The sequence below is a fragment of the Ranitomeya imitator genome, chromosome 2 (assembly GCF_032444005.1).
Source record: "Ranitomeya imitator isolate aRanImi1 chromosome 2, aRanImi1.pri, whole genome shotgun sequence".
NCBI classification, from domain to species: Eukaryota; Metazoa; Chordata; class Amphibia; order Anura; family Dendrobatidae; genus Ranitomeya; species Ranitomeya imitator.
Window position 1 is genome coordinate 826,785,412 of NC_091283.1, and position 17,871 is coordinate 826,803,282.

General features: G+C 41.1%; 1 protein-coding gene across 1 annotated transcript in view; it reads right to left on the reverse strand.

The window, feature by feature from the left end:
• The window catches only part of ZMAT4 (zinc finger matrin-type 4), a 402,791-nt gene that overhangs the window by 266,725 nt on the left and 118,195 nt on the right, over window positions 1-17,871 (reverse strand). Inside the window, exon 4 of the mRNA XM_069754024.1 lies at window positions 4,396-4,555. Coding sequence (XP_069610125.1) covers window positions 4,396-4,555 — 160 coding nt within the window. The remainder of the gene's footprint in view (window positions 1-4,395; window positions 4,556-17,871) is intronic.

A 17,871-nucleotide genomic window follows, 5' to 3' on the forward strand; every position in this document is an offset into this window, starting at 1 on the left:
TTCGAAGTTGCGTATTTTCGAATGAACGAGTGATATTACGGCTACGTTCCACAAGGAACTGATGTGCAAAAAGCTTAGTGGCAGGAACTGCATCAAAGGCCATGTTCACACGACATACAAAAAAAAAGTGGTCTGATGTCCATCCAGAAAAAACATTTGTATGGTCATGTGTACGGCATATAATCCATATGTCTATTTTTTACATCCGTGTTTATACATCAGCCACTATTCAAACTTACAAGACCAAATTAAAAGGATGGTCGGAAGTCCAAATTAATTTTCCTCCTAAATCCCTATTTGTTTAATGCCATAGTCTAAACTATTTTCTAGTATACTTGAATAAAAAATTCCCTATCCTTCCCTAACTACACTATCTAAAGACTTTCTTATTTTTCTGCTTCCTCCTTGATGACACGTCATTTAAAGGGAACCTGTCACCCCCAAAATCGAAGGTGAGGTAAGCGAACCGGCATCAGGGGCTTATCTACAGCATTCTGTAATGCTGTACATAAGCCCCCGATGTATCCTGAAAGAGGGGAAAAAGAGGTTAGATTATACTCACCCAGGGGCGGTCCCGCTGCTGATCCGGTCCGATGGGTGTCGCGGTCCGGGGCCTCCCATCTTCTTGTGATGATGTCCTCTTCTTGTCTTCATGCTGTGGGAAAGGTCATGGAGGCCCAAGCGCCTGTGCACTGCAGTACTTTGCTCTGCCCTCAACAGGGCAGACAAAGTACGCCTGTGCCGGAGCCGCAGCGTGAAGACAAGAAGAAGACGTCATCCTATGAAGATGGGAGGCCCCAGACCGCATCGCGACACCCATCGGACCGGACCTCCCGCCCAGGTGAGTATAATCTAACCTCTTTTTCTCATCTTTCAGGATACATCAGGGGCTTATCTACAGCATTACAGAATGCTGTAAATAAGCCCCTGATGCCGGTGGGCTTAGCTCACCTTCGATTTTGGGGGTGACAGGTTCCCTTTAAGAAGCCCAGTGCATGCCGGAATTCTCAAATGCAACACCATCAGGGAGTAGAGGCTCGGGTCAATGACCTCTCCCTGAAACAAAGCATTATACGTGACTGGGTTAATGGCTGGGCTAGTCCCTGCATGATGTGTACAGTGACAGTGCACTCTCTATTTCTAGCTCAAATCAACACTAATGAGCCGGCAACAGAGCACAGTACCACCCTTGCAAGTGATATTACTGGTTTCTGCACACAGGATATTCTGACAATGCACTCTGGTGCCAGCTCATTACTGCTGATTCAAGCCAGCATGAGAGTGCACTGTCATTGTGCACATCGCACAGTGCACATAGCGCAGGGACTAGACCAGTCACTAACCCAGTTACTGATCACACTTTGTTTGTGGGAGGGGGACTTCGCCTCTGTCCCCTAATAATGCTTCATTTGATCATCCTAGCATGCAATGGGATTTTTTAAGCGAAACGCCATAGAAAAGGAAGTGAAAAAAAGCAGTTAGATAGTGTTGTGAGGGAAGGAGAGGGAATTTTTATTCAATTATATTGGAAAATAGTTTAGATTATGGCATTAAATAGATAGAGATTTAGGATGAAAATTACTTTAGACTGTGGACCACCCCTTTAAGAGGCTACAAGGAAGATCGGCATGGGGTCCGTTTTTTTTTTTTGCATACCCACATACTCTGAAATACGCAAGAGACTTGTACATGCTGTGATTACTGTCACATTATTTTCAGTTTATGTTAGATAACGCTTTTCTGAAGAACAATCGGTCATATGAACGCACCCAAATCGTGCAATTTTTTTTGTTGCGCTTTTCATTGCTTGAAGTCTTTTAATTGCAAAAATGCTTAAAGTTTTTAGAATGTTTTACAGTGAAATATGGGTTTCAAATCATGTGAAAAATCAGAAGTGACCAGAGATGGATAAAAAAAATAATAAAATCTATGATTAGCATTAGTAATCAAAGCAGCATCGGTGCCTGCGATCCGCGCGGCCTCCTGAGAGCGCTCCTTAATGAGAGTAATAGGATTTTGGTGACTTTTTTTATGCTGCGAGAAATATAAATGATCGATGGAGCAAAACGCTGCACTCAAGTTCTGTAGAATTACTATTGATAAGTAACTTGATTTAGCACCAGGTATCCACCGAAGTAAAGAGTCCAGGCCAAATGCCCTACTTGGCAAGCGGGCGCATCTTTCATCTCGGCAGCCGGGATAGCTTTCGGCAATCTAGAGTCATGTGCAATCTTGGCGTTCTTGCAGTAGCAGTCCTATTAAATGTAAGGCCGGTAGACAAATCTGCACAGTTTTCACTGCCAAACCTCAACAAGTAAAGTCGTACCCATCTGTACTATACTCCGGAGGAAAGACGCGGCCGGGATACAGAACAACTTAAAGTAATATTACAGGGAATTAAATAATACCGTATGGAGGAGAGTATGAAAAGGAATTGACAGCATTATTTTAATAATTTTTTTCCCAACTCTCCCAAAACTTACACGAGGATCCCCGAAAAAAGGTGAAACCTCCCAGATTCCAGTAAGAGTTGGCAATGACCTTAAAAGCTGCTGAATTCTCCCGATTCCAGGTGTTTTTTTTCTTTGATTGCACATTTAGATGTTGTTTAATTGGGGTGTGGATGGGACAGGACCTATAAATGGGGGAAGGACGGGTAAAAATGTTCAATTCTGCTTTTCCACTGCAACGTAATTGTTTTTCACTTTAAAGGGGTATTCACATCTCACATACCGATGGCATATGGTAGACATACTGTCACTAGAAATGAGCGAATCGTTTTGAAGCAAAAGGAATTCGCCTCAAGCTTCATAAAAAAAACCTGGATTCTCCAGAATTAGATTTTTTTTACAATTCAATGAATCCCGCAAAAAGGCTGGGAAGGGGTTAAAAAAGGTATACTTAGCCGGTCTTTACTTGACCATCTTTTGAGTCCTTCGACACCCAGCAAATCTGGACTCTCTCGAAATGTCTAAGACGTTATGGACAAGTCAGAGCAGGAGATGCAATGATGCCTGACGCCGGAAGACTGACCGAAGAAGATGGCCAGACCGGAGTGGGGCTGCACATCGAAACAAAGGAGGGACGGGAAGGGGTTAAAAAAAAGCTATACTCAGTCGGTCTTTACTTGACTATCTTTGAAGTCCTACGGCACGGAGCAAATCTGGAGTCTCTAGACCTGTCTAAGACTTTGTGGCCTAGTCACTGCTGGAGATACAAAGATGCCTGACGCCGGAAGACAAGACCAAAGAAGACGACCAGACTGGAGTGGGGCTGCACAACGGGACAAGTGAGGGTCGGGAAGGGGATAAAACAAGGTATACTCAGCCGTTCTTTACTTGACAATCTTTGGAGTCCCACGGCACCCAGCAAATCTGGAGTCTCTCGACCTGTCTAAGACTGTGGCCAAGTCAGTGCCGGAGATGCAAAGATGCCTGACACCGGAAGACAAGACCAAAGAAGAGACCAAACTGGAGTGGGGCTGCATAATAGGTCAAATGAGGGCTGGGAATGGGTTACAAAAAGGTATACTCAGCCAGTCTTTACTTGACGATCTTTGGAGTCCTACGGCACCCAGCAAATCTGGAGTCTCTCGAGCTGTCTAAGGCTATGTGGCCAAATCACTGCAGGAGATTCAAAGATGCCTGATGCCGGAAGACAAGACCAAAGAAGACGACAAGACCGGAGTGGGGCTGCACAGCAGGATAGGTGAGGGCCGGGTATAATTTTTTTTAATTTTTTTTAATATATGTTTATTATGTTCTGGGACTCTCAGCGTAATAATGTAAGTTTGATTTGAAGTGAGTTAAATTTTCTGGACAAATTTAAACAAAAAAGCAGAATTCGAATTCCAGCAGATTCACTCATTTCTCACTAAGAGCAGATGCAGACGACTCTATATTTTGTATCTGAGAAAAAAACGGTCCGATTATGCTGTTCAGACTTTGATCACAGTGGGATCCGTTTTTCTCGGAAGTGGGAAATTAAAAAAACCTTTTCCATTCAGTCTGTCTGAAAAAAATCGAACCGTACTGTAATGTCATTCAAGTGCGTTTTGATGTTTTGATGTGAATGACCAAGTGCCATCCGATTATAGGAGGCAAATTGAGCATGCTGCGATTTTTTTTCCTCGCACCACTCGGTACAAGGAAAAAATCGGACATGTGCACTGCCCCATACCATAACATTGGCATGACTGCGATCTGATGTTTTCACGGATCGTGCTCAGACTGAAGCTACATTTCTCTGCACAAGCCCTATCACTTATTGACCGGGTGGTCCATCCAATCACCGGAATAAAAGTGCATTGATTCAGCACTGTGGCTCTTGCCCAGTCTGCCCAAATGTGCATTATATACAGTATATATTGCATTATAAGCATTTACTCTCTCTTACCTGCCCGGGCAGGAATATCTGCTGATTCTCCGAGGACAAGCTTAACCCTTTTAGCGTGAGTCTTCCCCTGATAGTGGGATTCGGCCACAATTGCGGAGGTGAAGAACATGTTGCAGAGGGTGCAGCACTTATTTTTGTCCACTTCTGTCTCATCGCTTTCCTGTTCAATCAATAGAAATAAAATATCTGTCATTATTTTATATAATAATGGAGACAAGCATAGGAAATAGTCAGTGTCACCTCCACGATGAGTATTCAGACGGCACCATAACTGCAGTGGGAATCTTTTAGACTTTCAGGTATGGAGGGTGCTGCAATCAATATCGGCACTGATGTGTTTGGCATCCAGTGGATTTTCTCATTTGCTAAAGACGTGAGTTCAATAAGAAGGGAAGTAGCCATTCTTTGGCTAGATGAGATCTTCAGAAATTTGCCTTTTATTTGTAGTGACCGGACTGTGACATTAAGAATAGAACTAAAATCTTCAAAATGCTTTGTGTTTTTCTAAGTAACAAACTGCAGAAATCGACAGTACAAGAGAAATATACGAAAGTTTGTAATATGTTTTATCAGAGAAATACCGTATGCGTCTTTCTCCATTTATGAGACTCTTCTTCTCCCCATTCCACCTGATCTCATCATTTACTATAAAAAATCTGTACCTGATTTAGACTATTTTGTGATGACAGCTTCCCTTAAAGACCTGCCTGCCTGTGACCGGCCATTGTATGATTAGCATCCCCGGCCAAGGCCGCTTTCTTGCAACCTGTTTCGCAGTCTGAGTTCGGACTGCAATGCACGGACTGGCCAGGGGTCTTCTGACCCAAACTCGAGCAATCTCATAAATGGCTATGACTCATTACTCAAGGACCTGCCGGGAATTGTAGTTCTCTCAATATAGACTGCATTCCACAAAGTGACTATAACGTTGCACATGCAGCTGCAGCGATGCAAACGCAAGACTTTTGGAAAACTGCACTGATGAGCTCTTCCACTGCAAAATGCCAAAGTAACACTCAACAATGGATCTGAAAACTGCATGAAAAAGCAGCAGCCATTCCATTCAAATATATGGAGAATGTGTGAGCAGAAAATTCGTGAACGAGGGACAGGTCATGTTTACCTGTATCTGTCTCTTTAAGAGCCAACACAGCACTATAGAGGGAGAGACTAGCGGTAATACAAGGAGAGGGATGTCAGGGGCACAGGTGAGCACAGCATAGCCCAACTGATTACTGCCCTGCGACCCTGACTGCAGACATGAAAATAGCAATGCCAGGATACAAGTCACAAAAAGATTCATTTTCCAGGATAGATATACTGCATTCAGGTCACTGATGAAAAAGGAAGGAAGGAAGTAAAGAGAAACAAACAAAAAAGGGAAGAGAAAGGAAAGAGAAAAAAGATAGAAACAAATAAAAGAGGATGAAAAAAGAACGAAACTAGAAAAAAAACAAAAAAGTGAAAAAGAAATAAAGATAGAAAGAAAGAAAATTAAAAAAGAAAAAATAGAAACAAACATAAAAGCGAAAGGAGAAGAAAAGAAAGAATAAAGGAAGGGGAAAGAAGAGGCAGATGGAGAAAGAAAGAAAGAAAAAGAAAGAAAGAAAGAAAGAAAGAAAGAAAGAAAGAAAGAAAGAAAGAAAGAAAGAAAGAAAGAAAGAAAGAAAGAAAGAAAGAGAGAAAGGGAAATATGGGGAAAGAAAGTAAAAGAAGGGGACAGAGAAAGATAAGGAAATAGGTAAGAAAGAAAGAAGAAAAAAAGATAGAGAATGGAAAAAGAAAAACAAATTTAAGGGAGAGCGAAAAGAAAAATGGACAGAAAGAAAACGAGAGAATGAAAAAAGAAAAAACAAAAAAATAAACAAAAAAGTGAAAAAGAAATAAAGATAAAAAGAAAGAAATTTAAAAAAGAAAAAATAGAAACAAATAAAAGCGAAAGATGGAGAAAAGAAAGAAAGAAGAGAAATAAAGGGAAAGAAGAGAAATATGGGGAAAGAATAGAAAGATGGGCAAGAAAGAAAAAGGGAAAGAAGAGAAAAGCGGAGAAAGAAATAAAAAAAGAAGAGAAAGAAGAGAAACAAAGAAAGAAAGAAATAAAAAGAAGGGTAAAGAAGAGAAAGATTAAGAAAGAAGGAGATAAAGAAAGAAGAAAAAAAGAGAATGAAAAATTTTTTTAACAAAAAGTGAAAGAAAGAACAAATTGAAGTAGCTCCAGGCATCAATGTTCTAAGGTGCAGGGCCTTCAAGGCATGTGCCAAACCTCTTCAATAAGTCAAAAAGTGTCAGCAGCCCTCCAGCAGTATAGTGCAAATACCGACTTTTGACACATATAGACAGACAGATAAATAACTAGGATGATAAAACTTTCCACCTGGTGCTCGCAAATAGTAAAACTGTGATTACCACCACTGGTAAAGAAAATATTCATCATGACAAAATGTTGGTGTAAAAATGTCTCCATAACTTACCTGGGAAAGGCATAAAGCAGATATGTGGAGCCATAAACCTGCCAGCGCTATTGATCCCAATCATCTAATGAATAATTCACAATTAGCGGGGGAATTACTGTGTGATAACCTGGTCAGTGATGATAATAGAGGAGATGCCCGGGAGCAGCGCACAACGGACAGGAAAGTTACCTCCTGTATGTGACTTTACTGGAGTAGATGATCGCGGCTACAAAGTAAAACGACGCCAGAACACACAACACTCACAGCTCAGGCAGAGCAGCGAGTCCATAGGAAAACTATGGAGGAGTAAGAGGAAACGATCCGGGAACAATGGCAGGCTAGGCAGGTGCGATACAATGACGAAATCCGCAGCGCCTTCACATCGGTACAGCAGCTTCACATCTGGAGAAAGACTCCTCACTACGAGAACATATCACAGGTAAGAGGTGAGCAGCACCATTCCGGATATGTCCACTCTTCTTAACATTCCATGGATTTCATTAAGGATGCCAATTTCTCATGACACAAATTCAATACACTATAGCGACATGCTAGTAAAACCTTCAGCAGGCTGTAACGCACATACGGTAACTGGATGGTCACAAACATCCAATGAGCGGCCGATTTGGACATCTCTTCTAGCCATATTGTATTCACAATAGAACATAGATCACAGATCAGTAGTTAAACGTTGGACTTGTTCCATTTCATTCGAAAAAAAAAATTACACATTTAGAAATCGATGGCATCAACACATCTCAAAAAAAGTGTTACAAAAAGGCTGGAAAAGGAAGTGGTATTAATAAAAAACAGCTGGAGGGTCACATGACTGTATATAAAAGAAAATATGTTAGAGAGGCAGAGTCTCTCAGAAGCAAAGATAGTCAGAGATTCACCAATATGGGAACTGCATCTAAAAATTGTGCAACAATTTCAGAAAAATGTTCCTCAATATAAAATTGCAAAGACTTTAAATATCCCGCTGGAGAAATCCATGTTTATAAGGGACAAGGCTGATGATCAATTCTGTGAGCTATGGGCCGTCAGGCGGCACTGCATTAAAAACAGGCCTTATTCAGTCAAGCAAATCACTGTTTGGGCTAAGGAATATTTCGAGAAATCCTTGTCTGTGAACACAGATCGGCATGCAAACCACAAATGCAGCTTAAAGAAGTTCTCCTCCCATAAAAGTTTTTATCTTCTTAATATATTGCAGTCATCATATACAGCACTGTACACTTACAATTTCTCATATTGCCTTTCTACCCAGCTAATTCTTCTCTTTTCAATTAGATCTATGACATCACGTGATAAAAATCTGACTAGATAAATACTTCTAAGCTCTATGTAGAAACAGGAGGTCAATTTTCCCTGAATGAGTCATGAGTCACTGCAAAAGTCCCTGGCAGGGGGAGGAAGGAGGTCAGGACAAGAGATTCTCTGCTTCTACATAGAGCTGAGAAAAGAGAAGAATTAGCTGGGTAAGTAAAAATGAGCAATAATAAGTACACAGTGCTGTATAATATGATGACTGCAATATATTAAGAGAATAAAAACTTTGATGGGAGAGATTCTTTAAAGCGCTAACACATAGCTCCCAACCGTCCTGGACTGAGCGGGAACGTCCCATCACGTCAAAGCTTTGCCTCGCCTTCTGACATTGAAAGGCAGGAAGGAAATCTCCAGCGTGGAAAAAGGTAAAACTTGACTTTTATTTGAAATAAGCATAAAAAATATATGTACGCTGGCATAGCCGAGAAAAGACCTTCTAACATTCACCTCTCTCCGAGGTATTCATCACTCTGTGGCTCCTCCTTCTAGGGGGTCGGGCCCGCATCTCTTTGCTCAGTGCATAAATTAAATGTTATTATTTACTTCTTTTCCTTCCTGTGATCCGGTCTCCCCAGACCCCAAGCTCACCTCAATGTTCTCAGGCTGTAACTTATCTAGGAGCCACAGCCCAAAATGCCTCTCAGTGCACAGTGCATTCTCTGGGGCGATTTAAAGGTTTGCAGTCACACAGAGTGACTGCAGATTTTTCATGTTAGACCGGACAGTATAGTCCTCCTTACAGTATTATTGGCACCACATAGTCCTCCAAACTGTATTATGGGCACCACACAGTCCTCCATACGGTATAATGAGCCTCAAATATTGCTTCATACAGTATAATAGGCCAAATATAGTGCTCCATACAGAATAATGTGCCCCGCATAGTCCACCATACAGTATTATGGGCACCACATAGCCCTCCATACATTATAATGAGCCTTATATATTGCTTAATACAGAATAATGGCCTCCATATATTGCTTCATACAGAATAATGGGCCTCATATAGTGCTCCATACAGAATAATGGGCCCCACATAGTCCACCATACAGTATTATGGACACCACATACTACTCCATACAGAATTATGGGCAATACATGGTCCTATATACAGAATTATGGGCACCACCTAGGCCTCCATACAGAATTATGGGCAACACATGGTCCTACATACAGAATTATGCTGACCTCATAGCCCTTCATACAGAATCATGGGCAATACATGGTCCTCCATACAGAATTATGGGTACCACATAGTCCGCCATACAATATTATGGGCATAACATAGTCCTCCATACAGTATTAAGGGCACCACATAGCCCTCCATACAGTATAATGAGCCTCATATATTGCTTCATACAGAATAATGGGCCCCATATATTGCTTCATACAGAATAATGGGCCTCATATAGTGTTCCATACAGAATAATGGGCCCCACATAGTCCTTCATACAGTATTATGGACACCACATAGTCCTCCATACAGAGTTATGAGCAACATATGGTCCTCCATACAGAATTTTTGGGGACCACATAGTCCACCATACAGTAATATGGGCACCTTATAGTCCTCCGTGCAGTATTATGGGCACCACATAGTCCTCCGTGCAGTATTATGGGCACCACATAGTCCTCCATACAGTATTATGGGCACCACATAGTCCTCTGTGCAGTATTATGGGCACCACATAGTCCTCCATTCAGTATTATGGGCACCACATAGTCCTCTGTGCAGTATTATGGGCACCACATAGTCCTCCATACAGTATTATGGGCACCACATAGTCCTCTGTGCAGTATTATGGGCACCACATAGTCCTCCATACAGTATTATGGGCACCACATAGTTCTCAGTGCAGTATTATGGGCACCACATAGTCCTCCATTCAGTTTTATGGGCACCACATACTCCTCCATGCAGTATTATGGGCACCACATAGTCCTCCATACAGTATTATGGGCACCACATAGTCCTCTGTGCAGTATTATGGGCACCACATAGTCCTCCATTCAGTATTATGGGCACCACATAGTCCTCTGTGCAGTATTATGGGCACCACATAGTCCTCCATTCAGTATTATGGGCACCACATAGTTCTCAGTGCAGTATTATGGGCACCACATAGTCCTCCATTCAGTATTATGGGCACCACATAGTCCTCCATTCAGTTTTATGGGCACCACATAGCAACCCATACAGTATTATGGGCACCACGTAGCCCTCCATACAGTATAATCAGATCTATGTATTGCTTCATACAGAATAATGGGCCCCATATCATGCTCCATACAGAAAAATGGTCCCCATATAGTCTTCCATACCCTATTATGGGCACCACATAGTTCTCTGTACAAAAAAAAACAAAAACACATGGGCCACCTGCATAGCGAACAAGTCTGTAGAAACCTGTTCACACCACTAAAGAACTTGAAAACACAAAAGCTCACAGAGAGGTAAAAAAATACTCTGTTGTAAAAAGGTCACAGTAAATAAGCAAGTGCTAGTCAAAAAATGAAAAAATACAGGGTATTTAGTTAATACGTTTTTTTTTGCACAAAAAGTATGTTAAGCTGCTCCACCAATCACCAAGGTATACCCAAGGTATACCCACAATAGAGCTGCTCTATTATGGGTATACCTTGGCGATTGGTGGAGCAGCTTAACATAATTTTTTTTGCAAAAAAACGTATTAACTAAATACCCTGTATTTTTTCATTTTTTGACTAGCACTTGCTTATTTACTGTGACCTTTTTACAACAGAGTATTTTTTTACCTCTCTGTGCACTTTTGTGTTTTCATAGTTCTCTGTATAGTATAATGAGCCCCATATATTACTTCATAAAGAATAATGGACCTCATGTAATGCTCCATACAGAATAATGGGCCTCATATAATTCTCAATACGGAATAATGGACCCCATAGAATGCTCCATACAGAATAATGGACCTCATATAATGCTCCATACAGAATGGGTCCCATATTATACTCCATACAGAATGGGCCTTATATGTTGCTCCATACAGTATGGGCCTCGTATATTGTTTCATACAAAAAAATCAAATACTCACCTCTCCTCTCTGGCCGCAGAGACGTCACAGAGTCAGAAAACGTGGAAGACGCTGCAGCTGCATAGGGACAGGGAGAGATAAGTATTGCAAGTGACAGGGCCCTAAGCAAGCGGGAGTGAGGCCAACTTGGTGGCGCTGGCATCGGGCTCTTCCGGCTCACGTGCTCCATAGTGTGTCGGTGTCCTCGATGGCGAGTGGGCCCCTCCGTTTGCTCAGGGCCCCGGGACTTGCACAGGTGCGCCGGGTGGTGACACCGATCCTCAGGAGAAACCTTATATAAATACAATCCAGAAATACTGTCGTCTTACCTGAGCCAAAGCTCATTTTAAACGGATGAAGGCAAAATTGAAAACTGTTTTGTGGTCAGATTAATCAAAACGTGAAATTCTTTATTGCAGCCATAACTGTTTCCTGCCGTCTCAAGAGGAGAGGACTGCCCCTTCCACCGTTATTGCCTATCTCAGGGAGAACAATGCCATCAACAGTCCAAAATCAGATATGTATGATTGACATCTCTCCCGACCATCTGTTGGCCGGTGCCCCATACGCATTGGATCATTGGCCGAACTTGTCGATATCGGCAGGTTCAGCCGACATACGTCTAATATGTAGAGGGGGGCCTTAAGTCCAACATCTGGTTACAGAGGCAAATGGCACAGGAGGGTGACAAGGTAGGTATGTGACAACTATACAAATCCGGTACCGCTATGATCTTATTGACCCACAGTTAATGTGTCATTTATTCCACATGGTGGACACTATAAAAACGAAATCTTCAAAAAAAAGTATTGCTATTTTTTTCCACATCCCCCTTAAAAAGGAGCAGTTTTTCCAAAAATTATTTATCTCAATATATGCTATATATCAACTAATCCAGCAAAAGAACAATCTGTCATACGGTTGCACTTGATGGGTAAAAATGGCTCTAAAAGCAAAATTGTTTAGGTTTCAAGGCTAAAATAGTTGCATCCTTCAAATCCTGAACACTCAATAAAAAAAGTACAAACAGGGTCTATTCTGACCGTGACACAGTCTTTACTTGTGATATTCTAGCATAAAAACGTGTCTATAGAGAGAAATACTGATATTTGTAGCAAACAATGGTCATCAGATAGAAGCCATGGACGGGCCGTTGTTAATCCTAGTCCGTGCATCTTTTAGATCATCTTTTTGGGATGTTCAGAAATATTTGGAGATTATTTTGTGTCTTCGTTTTCACCCCTCGATTTCTTGCACATCTTCTAAAAAAGACTCTGCATCAAAAGCAATCAGTCATTTTACTGGCCAAATAGAGTCCAACATTTCCAGCCCGCTGCTCAAACCATCACCACAGGCCTTTCATTTCTTCGCTTTTCTGTCTTCTATTCCTCCGGCAAAAAAATCACGAATCTCGGCAAACTAATGTATCAAGATTTAATTTATTCCACATTTCAATCATTTATTACGTAGATGGAAAAAGCAATTTGCATCAGTACTCAGCCGCCGCGCATCACATTAAAATACGTCTTTGATGACTGTTCTGCTTAATTACCACTCCAGTCCGTGCATAATTCACAACAAGGCTATGAAACTGCAAACATAAATGAATGGATGGGCACAGTGAATGCACCGACTACTGTATATCCATCGTGGCCCGTACCGTCTCCGTTATTCACATGTCACACGCATTAATCAAGGCCCCGTTGCTCTTTCATGTTTGCACCGGTCAGATTTATATGGGAGGTGCATCTACAAATTACACAACGGACTGTCCTTGTATATGTCACCAGGACAGAACCAGCAGTAATTACTAAGAAGCTACGGTCTCCCTTGTAAATGCTTATTAAATGTCACAGTCTCTAAAGGAATTGTGTCAATAAAACCTAACACGGGATGATAATGCCACGTAACGCCAGCGGAATGTTTTAGGAAAAATTTCAAACATTCTACTAAAACATTCTTTCTTCCTGTACATCAAGGTGTATCAATGCAACAAAAAAGGAAAAGTAAAGAAAAAAAGCAAAAATGCACAACTTTCCAAGTTTTATATCCAAAGCTTCTGGAACCTAAAAATTTGTGGAGCAACACATGAAGTGGCATGAATTTTTACCCATAAACATGGCTTTTTCACAATCCCGACATCCTACAATGCAATTTACCGTAATTGGACTTTATGGTTCAATCTAATGATGGAGAATCTCCTGGTGTAAAACGCATTTGAGACCTGGTTTCCAGGAAGTTTTAGGACACTTGGAAGTGCCAGCTATTTTGGAGTGCAGAAGGTCTCCACTTTTTCCGGGAGATTTGGAAGAGTTGTCAAGTATGCAAAAAGGTACAAACTACAGATGGGGTCAAACACAGTATAAAATGGAGGGGATCAAATAGAAGGATCCTGGTGTAAATGAATTTGACTGGTATCCAGGAAATTTAGTAAGCTTGGTAGTGCCTAGGAGATTTGCCAGCTATTTTGGAGTGCAGAAGGTCTCCATTTTTTTCAGGAGATTTGTGAGAGTGCAAGTGTGCAAATACACTACAGATGGGGTAAGATTCAGTAGCACATATAAAATTGAGGTCAAATAGAAAAAAAAGAACTATACCCCCCATTATGCACTGGGTTTTGCCACCTAAGACAAAAAGGTCTGGAATTTGTTATCCTGTCCATGCCCTTTCTGGGAACACAATTTTTTAAGAGTTAGGTCAGACAACTGTTCTTAATTTTTGGATGCTGAATCCAGAAATGATCTCAGTTTTTCTCTATCACATCAAGTTTTTGAACTATAGGATTTTTATCTTCTCAAAACTATGTAAACTACTGTACCTAAAAAGTGTTGTTGTTTTTTTAAATAGTACAAATATGAACAAAAAATGAAATATATAAGAAATAGGCATGACAAAGTTGTGACTACGTTGCCACGTAGCTCTATATGAGTCGAATTGTAATCAGATAACAAGTCTTATTACAGATATCAGTGCAATTGTGCTTCTCTGGCAGGTAAGTTGTGTAGGAAAAACTTGACGTGCTAGAAAAAAACTGACTACATTTTTGGAATCAGCATGCCAATTTTAGTATAAATCAGCTCAAAAACCTAACTCAACAGAAAATGTTTTTCAAATTGTTCCCCTGTGTAATCATTACTAGCAAAAATCTAACAAAAAATACTGCCACCCAAAAGACAGCGGACAGCATCAATCAGTACCAAAAGGATGGAGCATGTCATGGGAACTACATGTGACTACAACACACAGACTTGCTGACATGATGCTCCTTGGGCAACTAGTTGATAGAATCGGTGCTGAATTATGGATTTGCAAGATATCATAGGGCATCCATTAGGTCATATGGCAGGGTCAAAAGTGAGGTAGGCTTTATCTTACTAATCAAAATAAAGTGGAATGAATACAAAGAGGTTCAGAGAAGGAGAGTCTTGGTAATCCTTGGATCCATCAGAGGTAATAATTCTGAAGATCCACCCTCCATCCATACAGAATATTCGCGCATCCACTTTTACTTGCATCCCGAGAAATATATCCTTCTGGTAAGTGACTGGCTCTAAAGTCACCTCCAAATGTGAATATAGCATCTACCAATTTGACATTCGTAAGTTCTTCCTTTATGGTTAGAAAGTCTATCTAGGGTCAGAGAGGCCTACCAGTGTGACAACTAATCCTTTGATGACCCAGTACAACGCTGAACAGACTTGCTGTCCAAGACAGTGATACTATCACGGGCATACCACAACAGAGAGGGGTCAGAAGATTGTAGTGTCTGGTCACACAATATCCTGCCCTGATTAGAACTGCTTCACCATCCTATTAAACAATGCAGGTTTTCATTTGCTCTGTCATTGCAGGGGTTAATCAGTTCAGTTGATCTCCTGGAGGTCTCCATTCTGAATTGTCTTAGCTGTTCAGTGTTGGCCACTCCTCTCTGGTATATATGCTGCCACTGGCACTTGGGAATTGCCAGTGTTAGTTCATTCTGCCTGGTTTGGTATTGGAGGAGTAGTTGGTGTTTGGGTGTTTGAAGTAGATTTGGTTTGAGTGCTTATCCTTATCCTTACCTATTTGGTTTCTCCCACCTATCCCTCCCCTGTGTTCCACTCTGTTGTTTTGAGAGTACATTTGTATGATTGTTGTTTTCTTTTATCCCTATCTGTCTTTCCTTGTCTGCCTGGTTAGTGTAATCTTATACACTTCGGACTCACACCTCCCTGGGTGAGGGAGGGAACAAATAAGGGCTAAGATAGGAGAATAGCAAGGTACGTGACCTCGGCATCTCCACCTTCCAGGTTAATCCAGGGGACAGAGATAGACTAGGGAGCCCCCTAGTTTGAGGGATCAGACCCTAGTCACAGCATGACAGATACTTTTTGGATCCAGTGATCAGGCTCCAAGACTTTACACAACATATTGACCAATATTTACCTTAATTAACCATGACAATAAGTTGATGTTTAGCGGAACCTTCAGCTCATTCCTCGCAGATGAACTTATGTCATGCAGTATGCATTAAGGCGGGGGGGATGTTTTAATGTAGCATTTTACCTGATGAATATTTGACCTAACTTATGTGACTTTACTTTTCTTCTGAAATGTGTTTCAAGAATTAAAATAAATCAATAAAGTCTCTGATTCTGAGCTTTACGGAAAATGTTCCCACTTTGATACATGCACACGAACATTGTGGGGCTTCGCTTTGATACACAATTTCCCAGAAGGCTTTTACTTGAAGTGGTTACTTTGAAAATTAGAATATATTAAATATAGGACGCTTGATATTTCCGCGATGCAGAGACGCTAATTACAGAGATCAAAATGGAACTTGTCTGTTCAAATGTAAACGACACAGGCACAATCAGCGTCTCCTCCTTGAAACATAGATAATATATTCAGATATCTATAGTAAAATATTGCTACTCTTCCTGGCCCACTATTGATTAAACTAAGAATCCAAACATGTAAAGAAGCTGGGCTGACAAAGGGTTAAGTACTTTGCCCCCCAATTGGGACAGTTACTATCTCCAGTCCCACCAGGTCCTCTTTCACAGTCTTTCCACGTGACGTTTCCTGGGTTAGCAAATGACTGGAGATGTCTAAAGGGGGCTGGCTGAATGCTAAGCCAGACCCCTTCTTTGTCTATAAATTGGCAGAGGAGGAGCTGGAACTTTTTTGAAAATTTTATAAGTTAACTACATCAAGACAGGACTGAGTTCCATGTACCTGCTGCTGTCGGTCAGCTGGCTTGAACTTTTTCCATGTGACATAGAAGGTACCTGGCTTAGCCACTGAAATGAGAAATCAGCCCTAGACCCTTCACACTCAGCTCCAGTAAGGTGCTGACACTGGAAACACTGTCTTTTGTCAGACAGGAACCGGAATAGAACCTGCTAAGACCAGAGATCACCTTTGGAATGTCAAGTATATATTTGGCATAACTTACTTATTTAGAGGGAAGGAGTTAGCACAATTTTACAAATCAAACTAGTGGTATCATTATATAGTTCATAAAACTAGAATAAAAATGAGACCAGTTTTGTAGTAATCTGATGTACCAGTGCTGAGAAATCAAGCTTTGAAATCATATGCAAAATAGCCTGGAAGTGCATTGTGGGCGTGTCAATATCCTTTGACACAGCCTCAGTGCACTTTCTGGCTAATTTGCATGGGATTTCAATGCTTGATTTCTCAGCGATGGTACATCGGATTACTACAAGATAGGTATCATTTTTATTGTTGTTCTATAACCTATACAGCCAGACCACTAGTTTCAATAGTAAAATTATCCTGATCTGTTTCTTCTATAGTACTGACTGAGACTAATTTGATGAAAACATAACAAAACCTAGTAGGAACCACCAAGAAAGGATAATTTTCTTCCAATAGATTTGCAGATTATGTCCTTCATCAGAATATTGACTTCACAGCAGGTACAACATGAGCCTCGATAGTAGACGGTGGAAGTCAAGTGTATGAAATCACATCAAGGTCATGTGCAAACTGCAGCCAAGGTCACCCGTACGGAAGCAAGATCCGGCAGAAGGTTAACGTCACTGAAGCTAAGCAGAATCGAGGTAAAGACCAGGGATGCAATAAGTCTTTACCATAGCAGAAGCTTGTGCATGCGGGAAACCAAGAGAATAAGGAACCTGGGAAGAAGTAAATTTATATTTCTCAGATTACATACTTTTTATAGTATATGATCCAAAACCTACCATTCTAAAGTGTTATGTTAAACCAGATCTTTCGCTAAATTTTGCAATACAAACTGCTCTCATAGACATGGTCAGACTGGTGTACTTACTGTGAAAATACAATTTACAAAGTCCCTTTATTGCAGGATTTAGCCGATGGCCAGTACCCAAAAACCAAATAACAAAGGAAGTCATAACAACCAACTTAAGCCATACACATTAGATGGCTGCCGGCAGAACAATGCATCAGCGGAGGATCGTTCTGCTGGCTGAAATCTCGTCCGTGTCTCCCATACAGAGGCCGAGCGCTCCCGTGTTCTCTACGAGACCGACATCACTACTGGTGACTTATCTCCGGGAGAACTAAGCAATTAGCAGTCCAAAATTAGACACAAACTATCAACATCTTCCATGACGATCAGTTGGCATGAGCCCCCATGCACGTTAGAA